This window comes from Glycine soja, chromosome 14 (assembly GCF_004193775.1).
Source record: "Glycine soja cultivar W05 chromosome 14, ASM419377v2, whole genome shotgun sequence".
NCBI lineage: Eukaryota > Viridiplantae > Streptophyta > Magnoliopsida > Fabales > Fabaceae > Glycine > Glycine soja.
Window position 1 is genome coordinate 26424901 of NC_041015.1, and position 17479 is coordinate 26442379.

The 17479-nt window shown below is 34.6% G+C and overlaps 1 protein-coding gene across 1 annotated transcript; it reads left to right on the top strand.

Moving 5' to 3' along the window:
• Positions 1-2705: 2705 nt before the first annotated feature.
• On the top strand, positions 2706-5502 carry LOC114383949. The gene is made up of 4 exons (XM_028343646.1): positions 2706-2746; positions 3100-3221; positions 4638-4963; positions 5086-5502. The coding sequence occupies exons 1-4, from the start codon at positions 2706-2708 to the stop codon at positions 5500-5502; spliced, it is 906 nt and encodes a 301-aa protein (XP_028199447.1).
• The last annotated feature ends 11977 nt before the right edge of the window (positions 5503-17479 follow it).

Genomic DNA, 17479 nt, shown 5'->3' on the forward strand with positions numbered 1-17479 from the left:
ATTAATTGATTTCAAAAAAGTGAAATATTATTATATTTTTGCAAGTACTGAAAATATAAATAATATGAAAGATTTGGTGAAAGAAGAGAAACCAACATGGATGATTTTGTATTTGGAATTTGGGTTGAAAAGACGATTAGACACAAGTTTGACTTGGTCAATTATTATTTCAATTTTAATTGCTAAATGGTTAACAATAAAAGGTAACAAGAAATAATATAGCTTAAAAAAGATACTATCAATAATGATTTTTATTTGATCAGAAATTTGTTATTTTATCTTTAGCATGCTCTAAATAGAGCCTTGGGCTGCATGTTGAATTCATTCCAATATCACTTCTCTATTCTTATTTTTTCACTTGTCAAAGTTGTTGACGAATAAAGGTCAGTCTCGGTGTGATACACGTAGTCTTCACACTATTGAAGAATTTTTATGTTTCAAGAGCTCATCAACAGGTACAATTTTTTTTTAATATGCCATCTATTTATAATATAATTTAAATACAAAATAGATCTTTTTATTCCGTAATGTGTGTTTTTGAACACCTTTTTCCTACGCAAGTAACATTGGTTGTCATCTTTGTCTAAATAATAATAATAATAATAATAATAATAATAATAATAATAGTCTCTTTTTTCATTCTTTGAATGCAGAGAATTTCTTACAGTTCATTTCTTTTTGCTTGTTTTTCAATTTGGTAGTGATTCTTAATTTAATACGTTTTAGCTGAATATGGTAAACTTTATTGCCAAATCAAACATTTGATGTTTTGATAGGAAATGCTTCCAATTGATTATGTAGTATCTGTTTTTGAAATTGTATCTTATTGATTAGCTATTTCATTCGTATCATGATTCAGTGTGTCTTGACAAAGGGGAAGGGACGGTCACAGTTCGATTATTGCCCTCGTTTTTTATTCTCACTTTTGCTTCATCCACTCCGATGCAATGTGCAGCTTCAGCAGCTCTAAGAGCACCGGATTCTTACTTTGTGGAAAAAGAGGGATTATATAGCAAAGAGGGATATTTAGGTTCAAGGTTTGAAGGATGTTGGATTCGAGGTATTTCTTCCACCTAGTGGATCCTACTTTGTGATTGTGGATCACACACCTTTTGGATTGGAAAATGATGTAGCATTTTGTGAGTATCTGATTAAGGAGGCGGGGGTGGCTGCAATCCCTACCAGTGTGTTTTATTTGAACCCTGAGGAGGGAAAGAATCCAGTAAGGTTTACTTTCTGCAAGGATGATGAAACTCTAAAGGCTGCTGTTGAAAGAATGAAGGAGAAGCTTAAAAGAAAATGATCCAAATGCAAGATTTGAGATGGTTTTAGACATGATCAAGTAATTAGAGTATCTATTTGTTTTTGTAGCATCTAAAATATTGTATTGTGGACATTTTTCTTGCTAGAAACATAGAAGTAGGATAGTAACTTCTTGATTGAAAGGGGAGAAAAATGGATACCATATGTGTGTCATAAAGTCCTCAAATCTTGCTATCAGAGACCATTATTTTTCTCTTCCTGATATTGAATTTTTAGTCGGAATTTCGCTTGAATCCTGATGTTGTTCACATGGTGTTACAAGAGCAAGTTATTTTATCATTACAGATTGGGGCGTTCGGAGATTGGATTGGGATTGGATCAAATTTTGAATGAAAAATCATAAAAAACATGAAGGGAATGACATTTTATAAATTCAGGGCCTAGAATAAAGAATTATAAAGACTAAATTGATGCACGTTTACAATTTTAGAGAATAGAATAAAAGATTTTACGGTGTTAAATAAATAGTGTTAATGTTTCAAGTCGTTAGTCGCAGTTTTTGTTGATATTATCATATTGAACACCTACTGAGCCAGACACAAACAAATTTGTGCACATGAGTTTATTACACCCATGCTATTTACACCTTACTATTTAATTTCTCCTGGTAGTGTAGATGAGTTGATTAATTAAATTGTTTGTGAACTAATCAAACTCAATTCATTAGATATTTGATCAAGTTTATTTGTTTAATTAAATAAATAAGTTTAAACTTAAGATTAATTGAGCTCAATAATTTAAATGGTTAAGTACAAATTTTACAGGTTTGACATTAATGGCTCATAAATAAATCATTTATTTAAATTGATGATGAGAATTTTAGCATTTGTTGTTCTTATAATTAATATAGAATTTTGTTGAGAGCATTAAATTAATTTTGATGTTTTTCTTTAGTAAAGAAGTTCTAAATTTTTTCTTTACTGGATTATGAAAATATAATAGTCCAGAATGTTTGAATTTCATATACGGTATGCTAAGCATATATGTTATGTAAATTATTGTTTAATAATTAAATATTTATCAAATGATAAATTGATAATTTAAAATTAATTTAACAAAAATTATTGTAAAGAAAAAATAATTAAGTTATTAATGAGTTAAAAACCACATACTTAAGTTTTCGGTTAGACTCATTTGAATAGATAAGTTAAGACTGAACAATGTATTTTTTTTTTACAAGCCAAACCTAAATTTGAAGTATTTATCTTGACTCAACTCGCCTATTTTACGCCCCTCACTCCCCTCTTCCCTCTTCCCTCTCATCTTCACCCCCCACATTTTTGTAAGAAAAGAAATAGGTTCCCTCTCATCTTCACCCCCCACATTTTTGTAAGAAAAGAAATAGGTTGACGGTGCAAAGAGCAAAATGAAGTGTAGATAACATGGGCCACATTAGGTGCAGTTACTGTATGGCTGTTGCTAGGTGCACCCAGCAATTCAATGAAGTACCAAAAATACCCTCCATTTAAAAAATAAAAGTAATGTAATAAAAAAAAAGCTTGTTCTTCCGTGATAGCTTTCTTCTTCACCTTGCTTCCGCGCTTGTTTCTTCCCCGTGCACCCAGCAATCTCCATTCATGCTTCTTGTTCCCCTATATTGGCCTTCTTCCTCCTCGCCCTGATTTCCTTCTCAATTTGAAATTTGGAGAAGAAGTTGTTGTTCGTGTCCTCCATTGAAGTTGATATCCTCCATTGAAGTAGTTGTTCGTGTTCTCCGACATCAAGGTTAGTCTTCTAGCCTCCTCGTAACTGTTTCAATGGCGTAAATGGCTGTAGGAACCTTAGGATAGATGACATTAATGGCTGGAGGTTGAAGACGAAGGTTCTTCCGCGAGAAGAACCTTCTTCCGCGCATAGGAAAGGGGCTTCTGGGAATTCCCGCGGAAGAAGTGTGGAAGGTTCTTCCGCGGATTCCTGCGGAAGAAGCCTCTGAAGGATCTTCCACGTGATCCAACAGAAGAAGGTTTTGCATTGTCTTCCGCGGACCCGCGGAAGATCCTGCAGAACCTTCTTCCGCGGACTACATTTTGTTTTCGCGGAAGAACCTGCTAAAGCTTCTTCCGCAGGCTACATTTTCTTCTCGCGGAAGATCCTGCGGACGTTCTTCCGCGGATCATGTTTTGCTGTGTATTTTTATTTTTCTGTTTTTTTTTTTGGATTATACCTAAATTTATTCATATTATTAGGTAGTTTGTGCTATTTAGTTGCTATTAAAAATTGCGTTTGTATGTAAAATGAAATTATTTTTTGTGTGATTTATATATGCATTAGGATGTCTAAATTGAAGTGTTAGGATGTCTAAATTGAAATTATATTTGGTGTGATTTATATATGCATTAGGAAGTAACTATGTGATTTTAGCATAATAATAGCCATCATTTTAAATAAAATATAGTTGAATTATTATTTTTTTTATCATAAATATTTCACATAATAATAGTCTGAAAAATTTCTTAATTTTTAATTTTAATTAATTCATAAATAAAGATAATTATAACTTAATAAATAAATTATCGATAAAATGTAACCATCTAAGCATTTTGATGAGACTCATTTAAGCACCTAATTCATTTAATCACCTAAGCAGAGTTACTTCATTGAAGAGATTAAGAGCTTATGAAATACTTATATATGAAAGAATAAAAATAAATGATGTGTACAAAGGGAGCTCCATTTAAGCATGAAAAGAAAATACAATAGAGTTACTTCATCGGCAAGAGGAATTGAAGACCATCATGGATAGGACCAATTGCAACATCATGGTTGGTGGATTAGTTGACGATGTTGGGATAGTTTATTCTTTTTGAGACAAAACAACGAGAGAACAATATTTGAGGAAATGACATTTTCTTCTGTTTTATTCATTTATTTATTTAGGATATGAGTAGAAATACGATAGATCCTTGCTTGGGGCTATACAAATATTTTCATATTAAGTTTGTCAGATGTTAGACTATTCAAAACATCTTTTAAATCTAATAAGTTAACCTAGTTATAATAATAATAATAATAATAATAATAATAATAATAATAATAATAATAATATTGTTATACTATTTTGTACTTTGAAACAACATAAACTAAATTGTATTAGTCGTGAAATGATACATTTGGACACAGTGGCATTTCAACCTTACATGCAAATAGAGGTTTGAAAACTTAATTTGAACAAATTAGTAAGAAACATACAAAACATGTGTTTGAACAAATTTGTAATGACAAAGCTTTGTTACCAATTATTTGAATATTTAATTTGACCGAAAAAAATAAATGTTCTTCATGATTTCAGATCATGGTTAGAACACGAGGTTTAGGTCGTGCGTTAGGAGCTGGTAAAGGTAGAGGCATTAGTGAGGATACGCATGAGGCTGATGTTCCTCTGTGTCGCAGACCTACTGCTTCAGCACGTAGGCAACAGGTTCGTCTGCGTGAGGACGTGACAGAGAGACCTGAGGATGTGCCTCAGTTGCATGAGGATGTTCCTCATGTGTCTGATGCCACCCCAGAGATGACAGGCGCCGCTGATGCTGTTCAAACCGAAGGAGTGGCTACTGATGGGAGCTTGGGGTCACCTGCTGCAGATGAAGGTTTCCCCGGTGGACCACGCGACCCATCGATTTTGACCGATTTTGCTGAGCATGTCGCACACAGCATCTAGAGTGGACAGGTACATAGTTTTTAATGTTGACTAATTATATAAAAATTATTTGTAGTTGGATTTTTTTTTATATACACGTTATTGTAAATTGTTATTCAATTTAGGAACAACCCGATCTGAAGTTGGTCTCCCACGGTAGAAAAGTAGATAAAATTGGGAGACCAGCGCCTGAGATCGAAGGGTTGGTTGCTGGCACCGGATTAAGTCCACTGATCAGGTGTTCTGTTATCACCACTGATCCTGGACTCATATCCGCCTTCATCGAGAGGTGGCATCGCGAGACTAGCACGTTCCACCTGCCAGTAGGCGAGTTGACGATCACGTTGGATGACGTGGCGTCACTCCTACACCTTCCCATCACTGGCGTGTTGCATACGTTCGAGCCGCTTGTTACTTCAGACACCATTTGTCTATTGACGGAGCTTCTTGAGGTCAGTCATGAGGAGGCTACATTTGAGACCCGGCAGGCTGGTGGGCCTCATGTCCGGTTGGGGTGGCTTCGAGACTTGTATCAGAGCTAGTGCAGGACCAGACGATGGGTTGTAGCAGCCCGCACGTATCTACTCCACTTGGTGGGTTGTACTCTTTTCGCCAATAAGAGTTCAACCCATGTACATGTCGTACACCTGGAGGCTTTCAGGGACCTAGCCCAGGCAGGGGGATTCGCCTGGGGAGTGGCTGCATTAGTCCACATGTACGACCATCTGAATGACGCGTCGCAGGCCTCTACACGGCAGCTGGGCGGTTATATTACACTTCTCTAGGTACGTATTATCACTAATAATTTAATATGAAGTAGCATTGAATCTCTTTTTTTGTATTGATGTTGACTATGTCTTTGTAGTGCTGGATATACGAGCACTTTCCTACAGTGCATACATCCGTCGTTCATGATGCTTATGATGAGGGGAGCCCAAGGGCTTGCATGTGGCTTACGGGTAAGGCTCATATTACGGGGATCAAGGGAGCCCCGTATCGGAGACGTTTGGATGCCCTGAGTGTGACTGACGTGTGATGGATGCCCTATGGTGAGCACCGGCGAGTCAGGGCCTTTGACTTGATATCATCGTACACCGGCCAGCTCAGATGGGGTCAGATTGTGGTGTACGTTCGACCTGAGCGGGTTCTTCAACAGTTTGGCTACCTTCAAATGGTCCCTCCACCATCGGTTTGTGATTCTTTGACGGGTGATGATATAGATGACTGGTGGCTAAATTTTCCAGACCATTTGGTGCCTTCAGGGGAGCTCTGTGTAGTTCCTGGACAGGTGGCGACAGACTACATGGAGTGGTTTTTTCGGATATCGCACTCATTCGTCACGTGGACCGAGGAGACTGCTGCGTCGAGACATCCGCCTCCCCCTCATCATGAGGAGTTCGTCGAGCCACCCATCCCCAAGGTTTCAGTCGCGACCGATCTCCGTACGCATTCAGTGGTAAGCATAACTTCTGTAGTTTTTCATAATTTAAATTTTTTTAAATGTGATACTGACTTTGTTATTTTGACTGTGATAGGTTCAGTGCGAAGGATGTCAGGGGATGGCTCAGGATTTAGGAGCGATTGCTGAGGATTAGGAGCGGGTCATCAACCTCAGGATGGTCACTGAGGGCACTGACTTACATGACATCATGACTCGTTGTCTGAGGAGAGCTAGAGGTGACACCGCAGATGGAAGTCTTAGGCCGCGCCAGAGACGCCGCATAGATTAGGATTTATATTTTTATTGTACTTAAATTATTAATTTTTGTATTTGTTTATGTATATCATAAAACACATTTACTTACATCATTTATGATTTTTGTTTGTCTCTCTATAAATATATGGTTTGAAATTTAAATATAAACCACACACATGAGTCATATTTATAATGGCATTTGAATATATAAAACAAAGAAGATAAAATAATTTGTAATTTAAATGTTAACATTTATAACTATTCTGAAATTATATATTTTAACCATATATATACGTACACTAAAGAATAAAAAAAATTGGTTTTGTGCCTTTTAGAAACATGCCTAAGTACCCCTGTTCGGGCTTTTTTTAAAATTATGTGGGAGCCGCTTGAGACAGTCCAGTGCCGCTATTTGGCATGTTTGCACGTCAAGGAACCCAAAAAAAATAAAAGCAGTGCCCCGTTCCATCGAATCGCACCTCAAACGAAGGCACCAAAAATTAAAAAAAAAGTTGGTTTTCAGCTTATTAGAAACATATAACTACCATTCAGTTCAACACAAATATAACAATTTGACACAGTAACACTTGTTCACGGACCAATTGATTAATTACATGAACATAAACCCAATGTACATATACATACATAAATATTACAAGTTCAGTGTCCGCTTAGGTCTACATGCGTTGTATTAATTGTCATTAGGCTTAAGTATTGTTGCATTCTACCTACATATGCAATTGGCCATTGTTTTGCCTCCGGATACGCATTGCTTGACCACAACAACGCCATAGGCGATAAGGGACAACGATCTTTCAGAAAAACCTGTTGTAAGTGAAATTACAATAATAAGTTAAACAAACAAACTAACACATTCAATAATTGAAATTATTTGAGTAAACAAATTTTCAATGGACCTGAACAAAATGATTGCCATACACATGGCCGACGCATATTATGCGGTGCGCAGCAGAATCGGCCGGTGGTCGACTTCTGAGAGGAAAAAATGTGAAGCTCTGTTGTCGTGATAATGATACAAGGATTACATTATATCTTGATGCAATTACATATCATATATCCGTTATATCCATCCATTTGTCCATACTAACCTAAATCACATAAAAAATACACGTGTCAGTCATGTTAACATTACTTATATTTTTAAAAAGCATAAAACACATACCTTGGATAACCCATCCACGTGTAGGGACAACCTCAGTTGTTCATATCTCTCCGTGCCACCAAAGATCTTTATGCAGTCTTGCGACCATTTCCCAAGTTCTTTTCCCCCATACCTAACAAAGCGGAAACTGACCGATATCCACAATTACCATCCGCTTTCACATCAACAACATCCTCAATGAAACCATGCATAAATGGCGGAAATTGATCCAACATGGGGATCATCCTTGCTGGCTTCAGTGGTGCAAAAGATGATGCACTGGGTTTGACTGAGGTGTTGCTGTTTTGAACCGAATGATAAGCATCAACATACTCCCAATAAGATGGATCACGCTTTGTCGATCTTTCGCTTCTTTTCATTACCTTTTTCGGGGCACCTTTCGTCTTAACCTTTGTTGGAGGAGGACACATAGAAGTCTCATCAGGAAACGCAAATTCTCGGAGTTTACTCTTGAAAGTAACTTTCTCACAAACATCAAGTTCATCGAATCTTTTATATATTCTATCCATCTCTTCCTTGATGCTCACTTCGGCCTCACATAGCCCCTGGTCTGAAAAATTAAGTCTCCTCCAGTACATATGAACTACATCCAGTGGGATGCTGCCACCCTCATACCTTTGTAGCTCGCATGCACAAGGAAGACCTAGCGTGGTTCTCAAGACACACCCACAAGAAGACGCATTGTCTTTCAAATAACGTACGCGCTCAAACTCAACCGAAATTTCATTTAAAGCGTACCTTGACACCATTCCCAGAAGCCTCTTGTATAAGGTTTTCTTAAAAACATGACCAACAACATGCGTACTTGTTTCGAATGATGCTCTAATTTCAATGTGCTGCAGCGTCATCATGTTGTTCATTGCATCCCAAACACTGCAGAGGTCTCCAACGCTATTCTGTAATATCCTCTTCAAAGACCAATGAGCATATTCAACCCTACATTTAAAACACACAACAGAGAAGACAAATTAATAACATTAATGTTCCAAACAATCATTTAAACAAACTTGAGAAAAATAATAAAACATGTAAATACCTATTTGTTGTTGTGTTGCCTAGGTGCATCACCTTATTCGTCCAGGCCGTGATAAACTTCTCCTTGTGTGGGACAATCCATGTCTCACATACGTAGTCAACGAGCATTGGCCACGGGGAACACGCTACTTGAAACCTTTGAAGGTGCTCAGGGAACTCCTGTTCCGAAGGACAATCTACCAGGTTACCCCAGCTATCCATTACGTAGTCCCAAGCATTCTTCTGGCCAACAAGCGATTTACACTTTGCCTTCACATTCTTGTCTATGTGAAACCTGCACAACAAATTCTTACACTCCGGAAACACAACTTTCACAGCATTCATCAGGGCTAGGTCTCTGTCTGTGACAATAACAACAGGAAGGCGATCGTTTCTTAAAAAAAGGCCTCGAAACCGTTCCAATGCCCATACAAGATTGTTCACGCGCTCACCCTCCAGATATGCAAACCCAGCAGAGAAAGTCATCACGGTTGGTGTCACCCCCACAATGTCAAGCAATGGGAGCCTGTACCTATTTGTTTTGTAGGTACTGTCTATCAAAAAAAACAAGATGACATGCGTTACATAACTTAACTGCATCTGGGTGACACCAAAACAAATCACGCACCACATCTTCATCCTTCAATCTATGCCAATGAATGTATTGGTCACATTCAAGCAGCCTCATTAGGTGTTGCATTTCACTGTCATCTCCTCTAATTGAAGAACGGTATGCACTTCTTGCATTATAGATTTGTTTGATTGTGGTGCAACTGCTGCTGTTGTGCTCCTTCAACGTTAGCAGAATGTTTCTTGGTTTCACATTCGACTTCGTCATATCAGCAATGATATTCTTCTCATCATCTGTCAACCTCCCAACATATGGATGTCCAACTAAGGTCTTCGCCAATTCATGGTTGTGAATCCCACATATCAGCTTCACCGCCCAACCTTCACCTCCATGCACTGGTTTTCCATGAATCTTAAATGGACAACCACATTTTCTAGTACCTGTGTCTCTTCTAACAAATTCTTTCTTCCTACCCTTGTACTTACCGCTCCTTTCACACCCAATTAAGACAAATGAAGTTCTTCCTCTGCTGCCAGTATATGTATCAAACCTCATAATTACTGCAACAAAACCATTTTCATGGGCAACCGTTCGAGTCCACTTCAAAACATCTTCTCGGGTTTCAAAGACCTAGGACAAAATCACAACATATTAATTTTTACACAAATCATACATTAGACCAAACAATTAAAATTGATCGACATGATTACTTGAGAAGTATTAAAAGCATGTGAACAATTAACATGTGCTCGATTCACACCACAATCTTCTTCTTCATTTTGAAAATCCATATCAACTTCTTCGGACATCGCACTGTAATATGCCCATTGATCTTCGTCCATCTTAATTCAAAGTATAACTATCACCTAATTCAACATTCAACTAAATAATTTGAACAATACAGCAACCCAAAAAATTTACAAACTATCAATATCAAACTAATTCAACATTTGACAACCTCACACAAATATTTAATCTACATATACATAACCAAATTCAACTTTTAATTACATAATTCTAAAATTATAACCTACAAAGCTCATTTAACCAAAAAATACCTCAACCTAGGCAAAAAAAATCAACAATTCAATCAACAAATATATTTTTATGTTTCACATAAATTACAAATAGAATTAACCAAAATAGCATTCAAAATAATCTTAAAACAAAAAAATCATAAAACAAATTACTCCACGGAAGAAGTTGTCTTCCGCAGATGTAATATCAACTGCGAAAGACAGTTTTTTCCGTGGAGTCTCGCGGAATATCAACTGCGGAAGACAGCTTCTTCCGTGGAATCTCACGGAAGACGTCTTCCGTGGACTCCTCGAAACAAGTTTTTTTCTTCCCCAGTTGTAATGTCTTTTCGGAAGAAAATTTTTTGCGTCCAATCTTACATCATTCTACTACCAAAAATAAACAATCAACCACACAAAACAGCTACGTACCTTACTTGACAAATATCACACTAAAGCAGAGCACAAGCACAACCAGCACCGACAAAAATCGCACAGCACAAGCACCAGAACGGAGAAAACGCACTAGAATGGAGAAAACGCGCACCGGAGTGGAGGAAACGCAGGAGAGAGAAAGCAAAAAGAAAGAATGAAAAAAAAAGTTTCTATATAAGGAAAACGTACAAGGGCATTTTTGGGTTTTTAAAAATTTTCTGGGTGCACCAGCAATGTTGCTGGGTGCCCCTAGCAATTCCCTTACCGTATTCCGCCCATAGGCCACATTAGGTGCAGTTACTGCATTCAGCCCATGGGCCATGGCCTTATCATGATATTGTACTCTCTCTTTTTCTTTACAAGTAAAAAATTTCTAAATTGGCATCATAGTTTCCAACAAGTTTGTTCAATGGCCCCTTTTTTTCGAATGATAAATGTTATCAAACGCGACAGAAAGTAAAGGCATCTAGGCTTTAACATACTCATTAACACGGGAGTCTTATATATATATATATATATATATATATATATATATATATATATATATATATATATATATATATATATATATATATATATATTAAAAGGTAGTTTCTAAATCAAAATCAAATTCTAATGCAATCACATATTTTTCATGTTTGATACGTGTCCTATAGATTTTTTTCATATCAAGTCAAATTAAATTTTAATTTTTTTAATTGATTATTTAATTAAAAAATTATTTATTTAAGTTAATATTTAAATATCTTCAATCAAGATTAAATATAACAATATATTCATAAGCTATCATTAAGATAATATCTTATTGAATTATGATTATGATTTTCAAACTTTAAATGCCTATAATTTTTTTAATTACCAATAAATCAACTTTCTTAAAAAATTTATAGTTTATCTTTATATTTACCAGTATATCTACTTGTTTGTTTAAGATCACGCGACCTGTACATGCGATTTCATAGAAGGAAATACTTGATCCATTTTGTTCGATCACCTCTCATAGTATTTCTTCACTTTTGTGACAAGATATTTTATTAAATTATTCTTTTAATAATACTTTTTAAATATGAGTCATTTCTCTTTAAAAAAAATTGTTATAAAATTCTTAAGTAAGTTAGTTTACTCAAATGTGAAATGTCATTCAAACACTAATAGTTTGGGAGAAAATCCTTTTGCAGAGGATTAATTTCAGACCTTAGCATCTATACAAGTTGATGGATATCTGGATTTATTTCTTCAGATTTGCTCTTCTAGAAATCATGATTCTAAAAATAAAAAATCTATTAAACAAGGATGGATCATAAAATACTAAGATAAGATCTGAGAATAAGATAGAATAAAAAAAAAATCTTGAAATCTATCCCAGCTAAAAAACAATCTTGTCTGCCGTGAATGCGACAAGCTTTGAGTAAGGGTTCTCTACTTCCATTCCTTGTGCGGCTTGTCTTATGACACCATTTTTTTTATATATAGTTGAGTGATCATTATTTATTCTAAAGTGTCCACTTGATAACTAATACTGCCTCAAATTTTATTTTACCTTTTTATCGGTTTCGAATTCAAACTCCATAGGCATCTGAAAAATCGACAAAATTATGGCTGTTGTCGCAAAACATGTTTCATTAAACACTTATCTTGGTGGCTTGGTGGCTGTCATGAGAGGATGGGGTTGTTTCTGAGTTTTGAAGTGAAACTAATTATTAAAAAATGTGATTTAGTTTGGATAAGTTATATAATTCAAATTTAAACAAAATTAATATGATTTTTTTCGAATTAGATTGGAATGGTTATTTCAGTCTCAATTCAATACATGATTTTCTTTAATGGCAATTCTTTTTATTTAAGAAATAACACTCATTCAATAAAAAAATCAAATACCTAATAAATATAAAAGAAATAGTTCAGACTATTAATCACATTATAACCTACAAATTTACCTATATTATAAATCACAGTGAAAATAATACTATTAATTTTTAAAAAAAAATACTAATATATGTTTATCATAATTAAACAGTACAATAGCTTTTAGGTTAACTGGTTAAGGCTTATTTGAAGATATAAAAATAATATAAGTTTAATAGATTTGCAGTTTGGTTTGATTTTTTAATATGTTTTGAACTTTTGGTAGAAAAATATTTTGGGTGGGGAATCCTAAATGAATCCCAAGACTAAACTAATACAAAATTTCACCTTTTGTATTAAAATAAAATAGGATAAAATATGTTTGGATTTCCCTAAAATTTAAAAAGTATAAATTTTATCTTCATAAAATTTTTATATTAATTTGATCACTATAGAAATAAACCATATTTTTGTCGGTCCTTAGTGGTAACTTTATTAAACGACAAGTGTAATTTGATAACAAATAAATTAAATAATTTGTGGCGGTTAAAATCCCCCAAAATGAATAAAAAAAATTGGTAACTAAAAACTCCAAAAAATTACAATTTTGTCACTTCCCAAGTGATTTTCTCGCATTTTCTAATGAAATTAGAAAAAAGATGAAACAGCATTGAGTTCTAGTTCTTCTAAGTATGCTTGAAAAGGTAAAAATAAAAAAATTAACTATGTCAAATATGGGTGCTTGTCAATAAAAAAACAATTTCCTCCCTAAACCAACATCTACGACCAAGCCACATATAAAACAAGGGAAAAATATTTATAAAAGTGAGTTTCTTAACTTTTTTAATTATTGGAACAAATTAGTATATGAGTATCTTAGAAGTGATATGATATTATAAGGACCACAAAAATTGATTTAATATTATTTGAGATATCCAAAGTGAATATCTCAAACTCCTAGCATGGGAGATGCCTTTGATCTCATCAATAAATCATCTAATGAAATTATCAAATTATTTTTCAAATAACCAAATTAATACAAGAAAAATTATAACAATAAAATTAATATTTTTTAAATTTTAAAGGAATCCAAAACATATTTTATTAATAAAATATAAACGAACTTCCAATCTTCCATGTAGTGGATATCAGGCTTTAGGCCCACAAACACAACAAATCTCATAATGAGGCATATCCATTTGCGGCCCGAAGCTGGCCCGCTGTAGCTTTCGGTTTACGCTTTTCGAATTATGCATTTGGAGAACGTAAAAAATAAAATTAATTTAGAAAAGAATGCGTGTTTTCTTTTCTATTGGCCAAGTAGGAGTCAGTATAGTATGATGATAAATTGATAATGATTGGGAGCTTTAACCATAGTCGATAGTTGGTAGTTGCTACTTGCTATGACGTTTTGAAATTATTATCTTCCTCGTATATTTGCCGACCTGATTTTATTTATTAAAGTTTGCGTTGTTAAATTGATAACAACCCAAAATTATGATTTGGATTACGTATATTTGTCAGCTTCGTTCAAATAAATAAAATTTGTAATAACGAAATTAAAGAAAGTAAAATTTATAAATTTTACATTTTAATGAATAATATTATTAACTTTTTTTTCTAAATAAAATCAGTATAACAAGAAGACACTCTCAATATTATAGGATAAAATGACAATAACACGTTGGACTTGAACCACAAGCATTTCACCACCAGTTGTAACTACTCAACTAGAGGTGCCGGAAGATCTCCTTTGGGATGGATTTCCCACTAAACAAGAAAATTGGCCAAAACTTCAACTCATATTTATAGGAAAGGTGAGAGTTCATACTAAATCCTTAATAACTCATGTCGATTGATAAAATTATATTACGTATATGGACAAAATTATATTAGTTATTTAAGAATTCTTACAAAATATTTTTTAAAAATATATTGAAAAATGAAAAATTAACATGAGTGAAATTCATATCTTACTAGGTAAGGATACAAATCACAAGTATTTTTTATCAACGTCTCTAAAAATTCACAAGCAATTTTTAGAATAATGAGATTTTGATATATTTTGAAAACGAAAGGGGGTTGTGAGAGATTTTCAAAATGAATGAAAGATTATATTCTTTCATGAAAATGTGAACTATGAAAAGTTGTATTCTTTCATGAAAGTGTGTTCTTTAATTTTATTTTTTTAAAAGGTCAATGTTAGTTATTTTTCTTACCGAATTTGACAGAACCTCCTTACAGTAATGCTCCTCCATGAACGACTGCAAGGTATACCTGTGAAGATATTTTGACACTCAAGTTAGCGGCACAAAGGTATGCAAGTATCAGAAAGTAGGTTGGATTAAGAGTTAGTTTACCTTAATCTTGGTCATCCCCTTTTATAGATGTGAAATTGGATGATAAAATATCATTTTCTCTCGTAAGATAATATAAATAGGAAAATATGTGATTATATCTTATCTTTCCTTTAATAATAGATAACTTTTGGTTTTAGGGGATATCTTTCTCTTTCTAGTAAAAGATAGACTTTCCCATTTTCCTTAATTATATTTGTCTAGTGCTTTGGATTCCTAGTAGACTACTTGGCTAACCACCAAGTGTGGAGGCTTGCTGAGTTCAAGTAGTACATATGCCCCTCAAGCTCTGAAGCTAGTTGTAGTATCTATTGTGAAAATAAACTAAAGTCATCAACTCTGATGTTGCTATCTATCAGTCGATTCCATGTATTACTCATCAGTTTGATTGTAGCCAAGTCCGACAAGAATTTTCTCTTTAGCCAAGTATTTAACCTAGTCATAAAGGGAGATAAGTTAGTCAATTCGTGCCAAGTCCAAATGGTGGCATATTTGAATCAACATCTTGTCAAATCTTATGTTTGTTCAAACGCATTAAATGCCTTTGTGCATTTTTAATATAAAGCACAATGATTACATTCTTGGGATAGCCAAAAGTTATGTCTTTTCCCAACCATTGATTTGTTGAGAAAGATACAGTCTAACAATTCAAATGGGTGTGTCCTTTTGGTCCTTAGAAGCTTCCATAAGACTATAAAAAGGGAGAGAAAACTCTTCTTCTCCTATTTTGAGTTTCTCTCTCTAGCCAAAACATTTTTTTTTGTTCTTCTTTCTTTTTTCGATCGGCTTTCTGTTTGTTCTAGTCAACTCCTCCCCCCCCCCCCCCTCTCTTTTTCCAGGTATGCCTTTTTTACCCTCCTACTTTCTTCGTTATTTCTCATTCAAGGGAAGGTTTTGTGCGCTCCAGTGGGGGCACGATGTTGTCATTAAAAGTTTGCCTTATTGGCGAGAGTCCAAATTATGACCCATTTCACCATCACGGTGGCTCTAATGTCGCCAATGACCAAGAGTCTAGTGTTCCCGTCAATGGTGTCGTCGCGGTTGCTGGCGTCACTGCCACCATCCATAAAAAAATTTAGGGGGATGAGGCCGAGTACAAATGTTATTAACTTGGACTCGGGGACCATTGTTGTTCAAATCATAGTCCCTTGTCCAGTTATTTGTCCTTATTCTCTTCCTTCCAAAAAGCCCAAAAGAAGTACCCTTATGTAACCTTTTAGAGTTATTCTTGGGTTTATGGTGAAGTCGGAAGTTATTCAACTAGTTTCCTAACTTATGAATCGATTACTGACTTCATAAAACGTGTTGAATTTTGCCATATAGATGGTCCTAATGTGATGATCATCGACTCCTGTCTTGAGAGTGAATGTGTCTTCATGCTTGCCTATCTGGCTGAGACACACTTCATATATGTGTACTCTTTTCCTTTTACACTACTTCATATCACTATCCCCTTTGACAAGTTTTAGATAGATGTTCTTCGAGAGTTGAATGTCGCTTTTACCCAATTGCATCTGAATGCTTGGGCGGACATCTATTTTATGCAATGAGTTCTTCATCACTCTACCTATCCTAAAATTCCTTCATTACTACAATTATTTTACTTGGCAAGGGGTGATTCATTTTCCTTTCTATTGGAGTCTTTCGTTGAATAAGGACATCACAAAACCTATACATGTGTACTATAACATCCCAATTTTCATAAACTAATTTAAAAAGGATTGTTATTTGTAAATAAATAGAGTTTTAGAAAAAAAAATGATGAGGTTTTATAATTAAATAAATAAGGGGAAATAACTTTATTAATTAAAATAATGGTTTGAGAGAAAATAAAAAGGGTATTTTATTATTCATTTGATGGAGAATAAAATAGAGTTTCTTTTTTTATAAAATAATAAAAATAAATAAATAGAGTAAATAATAGGTCGTGAATACTCCTAGCTATAAATAGAAAAATGCTAGGTCAGTTTTCAGACTGACTCCTCAGCCGCCTCCTCCGCCTCTCAATTTCGTTTTTCCTTCTCAACCTCTCTTTTCCCGCAGACCACCAAACATGTCTCAAAAAACGACAATCTCAGACTCATTCACTGTTGGATCGTCGTAAAATTTAAGCACCAGGTTCACAACCAAATTCCGAGAATTCTCACCGTTGGGAATTTCAAAATCGTGTCTAATCTTAGAGGAATACCCTTTGCATTATAACCTTTTATTTTCCCGCAGAAACCCAAAAATGTCTCGGTAAAACTATGATTTCGGATTCGTTAACCGTTGGATTATAGTCAAATTTGGATATGTTGTTTGAAATTTAATTGCGCACACTTTTACCGTTGGGATTTGAGAGATAATATTCGTGGAGGGAGAAAAAGGAATTGCATGAAGATAGTGCAAATGGAGGCTTTAAT

Bases quoted from the DNA above. Each gene is read 5' to 3' on its own strand.
- LOC114383949 (XM_028343646.1), top strand. From the start codon at position 2,706: ATGGGCCACATTAGGTGCAGTTACTGTATGGCTGTTGCTAG. The intron at 3,222-4,637 runs GTTCTTCCGCGG...CACGAGGTTTAG, and splicing joins CCGCGGAAGAAGTGTGGAAG to GTCGTGCGTTAGGAGCTGGT. The intron at 4,964-5,085 runs GTCGCACACAGC...TATTCAATTTAG, and splicing joins TGACCGATTTTGCTGAGCAT to GAACAACCCGATCTGAAGTT.